General features: G+C 32.0%; 1 protein-coding gene across 1 annotated transcript; it reads left to right on the top strand.

Annotated features, from left to right (window-relative positions):
* The first annotated feature begins 1806 nt into the window (after positions 1-1806).
* Positions 1807-2827, top strand: LOC130721482 (abscisic acid receptor PYL2). The gene is made up of 2 exons (XM_057572284.1): positions 1807-2542; positions 2622-2827. Exon 1 carries the CDS (start codon positions 1948-1950, stop codon positions 2506-2508), a length of 561 nt encoding a protein of 186 aa, XP_057428267.1. The 5' UTR covers positions 1807-1947; the 3' UTR covers positions 2509-2542; positions 2622-2827.
* Positions 2828-6000: the final 3173 nt, after the last annotated feature.

The raw sequence follows: 6000 nt of genomic DNA, 5'->3' as shown, positions 1-6000 counted from the left end.
AACTTCTGGTAAAACTTGAATGAAGTGAAATTTTTTCCTAAATTAGGAGGATATCGAGAAATATCTGAATGATAATGTACGTCCGGTTGGAACGGCAAATTATTTTTTTCTAGCTCGAAAAAATACCTATAGTTAGTGAAGATTTCAAAATTCTTGGGTGGCGATAGCCCTTACCAGCCCCTCCCTAGATACACCCCTGTTTGAAGGTGAGATTTGCATTACTAGATATCTACGAGGTAACCTAAATATGGAAGGACTCTACAAGCAAATGAGTTTATAATAGACTCTAATACCTTATTAAAATTTAGGAAGCTTAACATCAACACAAAAACTAACTCAAGGTTGCGGTTGTTTCTACCCTTATAACAGCTATCTACATAATATCTCAAACTAATATACGACTTTTAGCTCATAACCCTTGTATTAGCGGTGATAATAAATATAATACATAATTTTTTTTGAAGAAATTGGTATGTAAGTATGTTCATAACAACTAAACTATGGTCCTGTATAGGTGTTAGCTTGGATAAAGGCATTGGCACGCATGACAGTATGTGACTATGTGTATAGTAAAATGACAAAACGTATTATTATTATAAAATAAAGTGATCCAAAATATTTGACATATCAAATATCACTTCTACGGAAAGAAATGTGAGAGGGAAAAGAATAAATGGAAAAAGGTCAACATGACGCACAATTGGTTACATATTGGCTTGTCGTTATGCAAATGTTTCAAGAATAAGAGAGCCCCAAAAAATTGGTTAAACAAACAGAAAAAGAAGCTTCAAAAGCTCAACCGCATGAATTCAAGACAAAGTGCCCATACAACACATGAAAGGATACACAATTAGAAAGAAAAAAAAAATTGTGCTAATTAATTAATTAATTAGAGACAAACACCTTTCCCCATTAAGCTAAAGTTAAGATCTACCCTTAAATTCTCCTTTACTTAAGTGGTAAGCAAATATCAAAAGATCCTGCGGGGACTACACAACTTGGATTAACATATGGTCCTGATTCCTTATCACTCATGACGTAATACTCTTTGTTAAATATGAAACTCAACCTTTCCATCACAACCGCTGCATCCAATTTCGAAAATGTTGTCAAATTTTTTTAATTTTTTTGTTAATAGTAATGTGACTAATAATTTTACTATGACTATCAAGGTAAATGGTTAATTACAAAATGTGCATTATTTTAATAGACGTTGAACCTTAGATTAAATTGGTAAAGGGCGAGATGAATAACCACACCACAACATACCTTGTAGTTAATAAATGTTTGTATAAATCTAATTTCCACACTAAATGAAAATGTGAAAAAAATTAAAAGATAATTATTATAAATATAATGTGGTGTACAAAATGTTTGGCGAGCACCCAACTATTATAAATACTTGGCGTATGCTAGTTAGTACAGAGAACAGAAATACGTGATAAATATAATTTATAATGTGATAAGAAGATAGAGATAAAAAAAAAAAGGTATAAAAAATTATTAATAGTATGGCTGGTGGTTTATATATCTAAAATTTGTAATATATATAATACGAAGAAAAAAATATAATGAAAAATATAATTTATATTTAATATATCATCCCTAATATTTTTTTACAAGAGGAAGTCCTACTATCACTAATATGAAAACAATAATGATACCTCACAATATATATTTATTTATCATTATTTTTTCTCATCATATTTTATCTATATGACCGTACAAATCGTCATGTGTTGTTTTTTTCATATGATTTGTTTTGTCCACCATTGATCTTCACATATATAAATAATTATATGGTGTGCACCTCCTTCATTTCAGCTATTTCTCCTTCCACAACACCCTCTTGCCTCCACCATTTTCTTCCTCTTTTTCTTCTGTATCCTTGCACAACAAACCAACCCAATCTCTTTAGTGCAAAACACACACACACAGATTCACAAAATGTCCCCAGAAGTGCAGGGTCTAACTCCAGAAGAATTCACAGAAGTCGAACCAATCATAAAAAAATACCACATCTTCGAGCCTACACCAAACGCCTGCACCTCCATCATAACCTACCGAATCGATGCTCCAGCAAACAGGGTGTGGCCATTCGTGAGAAGCTTCGAGAATCCTCAGAAGTACAAGCACTTCATCAAAGGCTGCAACATGCAAGGTGACGGTGGCGTCGGTAGCATTAGAGAAGTCACCGTCGTCTCGGGCCTCCCGGCGTCAACCAGCACCGAGAGGCTCGAGATTCTCGATGATGACAAGCACGTGCTCAGCTTCAGGGTCGTCGGCGGCGAGCACCGGCTCCAAAACTACCGTTCTGTGACGTCGGTGAATGAGTTTTGTTCAAGTGAGGGGAAGGTTTACACGTTGGTGTTGGAGTCTTATATAGTGGACATACCGGATGGGAACACGGCGGAAGACACTAAGATGTTTGTTGACACGGTGGTGAAGCTCAACCTTCAGAAACTAGGGGTGGTGGCGATGGCGGCAACGTCAATGCAAGGACAATAATGAATGTTTTGGGGATTTGGATTCATGCAGTCAGGTAATCTTAAATTTAGACGTGTTTAAATTTTGACCGTATGAATTTAGGTGTTTCCTGACTACAAAGAATTTAAATCCAGGTACTAATCTGATTATTGTGTGGACTCAGATTTGTTATTTAGAGACAGTTGAGTTTGAGTTCATGGATGGTATGGTATTTAGTTAGTTAATTAATGCATGGTTAGTTCCATTTGCAATTGATCTACATTGTTTCTTCTTTCTTTCTCAATATTCGTCATAGAATGATGATAATAATATATATATATAGTTAATTATTTTATCATTACTATCTTTAGTTAGTTGAAATTTGACTTGTTTATATATATTCGGATTAATTATATTTCATATATAGACCAATTATGGTCATGATGATCATTAGGCTTTGTGGAAGCGTTCTCGTCTTTGGTAAAAAAATTGTTGATGTCTTTGAGGGGTGATGAAGTAAAGAAACAATAATGTATGTCAGTAATGCGTTCGCAGGCATACAAGTGGATACATTTTCTTTAATTTTTATTTCCAGGGAAATTGTTGGTTAGAGGTATCGGTTAGAGAAAAATATGAAAGATATGATTCAAAAATGAAGGTAGTTAGAGAGAAAAATGAGCTATGATGAAAAATGGTCGTCACAAAGTGCAAGTTGAGGCAATATTTGACAATTGACATGATTATCTGTCTACTTAGCTTGCAACCTGCTTTTTATTTTTGACGGGCTAACTTCTAACTTATTTAAACGGGCTTATATATATATATATATATATATATATATATATATGTAGTTTTTTTGTTTTTGTACTTATTCTAATGGAAGACTATCCTTTTTTAGTGGAAAATATCTATATTATGGTGGAATTAAACCTAAAACTTATTAATGGGCCGGGAAATCAAACATATATAACTTAAACCAACAAACAATCAATTAGTGAACTCTCTACATAGTTTGCCATAATACTGAGCTTTTGATCTTGTAATTTAATTAATCTTGGCATGAAAAATCAAGTTGAAACAGGCAATTAAAGGGGGTGGTGGATGGTAGTTGAGTTGAAAGTGCATGATCCTCCTTTTGGTGCGGCTTGAATGTCAAACCCAAACTCAAATTAAAGGACAAAGAAACGTGAAAATCTCGTGACCATTACCTTGAGGAACATGTGATCGAGTGTGAAAGCTAGCAGCATTATCATTAATTATGAGTAGAAAAGAAAAGAAGAGAGCACACCGTCACCACACATACACAACAGTGAGCGAGAGAGCGTGACCATTTTCTTTCTTCCAAGATAATTTTCTTTTTCTAAGGCGGCGCTACGCAACATATATATGTATAAAAAAGCAGTAGTAAATAGATTCGGCTTTTTTTAATTGGCCAACATAATGATACAGTTTCTAACTTTTATTTTCTGCTTTCTCATTGTGTGGTTTCAATTCCACAGATTTTGCCGGTTATTTTATCCACAATTTCACAAATCCCAGTGCATGAGTTGTGAAAATCTTTTATGATTATTTAAGAGGTCTCGCTGCATGCTTGTGAACATAGCACGTAAAAGATAAATCTATTAGAAAGGTAAATGGTATGATTCATGGACCTCCCTCACCTAACTCATATATATGTCTCATAGCATTTATCATTTGAGTTATGCACTAAAATAATTTCACAATATAATTCATCTTTTATTTATTTAAGTGTCAACTTTCAAGTATTTTTTTTCTATTTATCCATCCATCCACTAAGAATTTTAAAAGAGCATTAGTTTATGTTTTTACAAGTAATCTCTCGTAGGAATAATAAATGTGAAAAGATATAATACATTATAAATTAAAGATAAAAACTAAAAAGACAAACAAATTCCAAAAATTAGGAAAATTAATTGTATTCTTTAATATTGTGTTTCTTCTCTTTTCGGACAGTTAATGAAAAATAGAGGAGGTAGTACTAATCATAACGACTTGTAGAGTTCAAAAAAAAAATTCATAACGACTTGTACGATTAGCATATGTATGAAGGGAAATGAAAGGATTTGTAGGTGAATAGTCAGGGTGAGTTCAAACCCTTAACTATTAACATTTGTCTATAAAAGAATAAAGTAAACTATTACGGGAGCCCATTATTATTCATATTATATAATGATAAATTAATTATTTTAAAATTTATAAATAAATAATTTTATATTATTATTTCAAACATATATGTTGATTAAATAGTTCATAAGATGATTTTTTCAGCTGACACGACCATCATCTCAATCTTCTTGTGTCATAGTTAAAGTTTCTTTTATTGACTGCTTAATTTTTAGATGTTAAAGGTGAAGTTATAACTATTAATTAAAAAATCAATGATTATTTATATATATATATATATATATATCATAAATCATGGAGTTCTAAAATGTTAATCATTGATTTTTTTAATCAATCATTATATGTTTTCAATTTTTTAATGAAAGACAACTTAATAAGCATTGATAAAAAAGACAAAGCCTATCTAGTTTTGTTGTTTTTTTTAACTCCTGTATAGTTTTGTTGTTGAAAGTGTCATAATTATTTTTTTATCAATAATAATCTTTAAAATAAATATATGAAATAGTTTCTTTTATTTTTTGGTAAAAATGAAATAATTTCTAAAGATATCATATTTTGAATTGTATACTAACAACTAATTTTGTTTTTGGGGTCAATTCCAATACTGGTTCAAGCATGGTGTCCTAGTCCAGTTCCTTTTTTGTTAGTCAAAAGGTCAGTAGTCCAGTTCAAAAATATATTAGCAACTTTGAAAATGGCTTGCGTTGTTTGTATGGGCTGTTGTTTTCCTTTGGTCCCATGGACTTCCTATACATGCAAGATTGAAGTGAACTGCTCTACGCAAAATTGCAACCCAATGTTTTAAAAGGACAGGTGGTTACAACGCACTAATTTGGGATCCAAATGTTCAATCGTACATGCTTAATTGCATTTTTCATTCCTGATTTTAGCTTTTGTGCAATTTGAAATTACGAAATAAAATAAAATAGCAATTGAAACTACGAAATAAGGATTACAGACAAAAGGTGCAAAGCATAAAGTGTTTGTGAAAATACTAAAGATCAAGGACCAGTATAGCATAGAAGCAAAAGTGCAAGGACTCATTTGTAATAGTTAGTAGTTAGTTCATTCCAACTGTCAAAGTTTGTTAGGATAGTTATAACTACTGTTAGTTAAGAGTTTACTATATAAATAGAGTTTAGCATAAACACTTTGTATTCTGAATATTCATTTTCAATAGATTCAATACAATTTCAGCTTCTTCTTCTTCCTTGAGCTTTCTCTGAAAGCTAGGTTGAGATTTCTATTATCGTATCAAGAGCATAATCATCACAAAGCTTCTGCAATCTGCAACAATTGTGAATCGTCAGAATCAGAATCAAAACGTTGTTCCTCATGTGGTGCTTGATCCAACGCAGAATCCAACATCACCGTACTACATCCATTCGA

This window comes from Lotus japonicus, chromosome 5 (assembly GCF_012489685.1).
Source record: "Lotus japonicus ecotype B-129 chromosome 5, LjGifu_v1.2".
Lineage (NCBI taxonomy): Eukaryota > Viridiplantae > Streptophyta > Magnoliopsida > Fabales > Fabaceae > Lotus > Lotus japonicus.
This window is presented reverse-complemented; position numbering and strand designations above follow the sequence as displayed.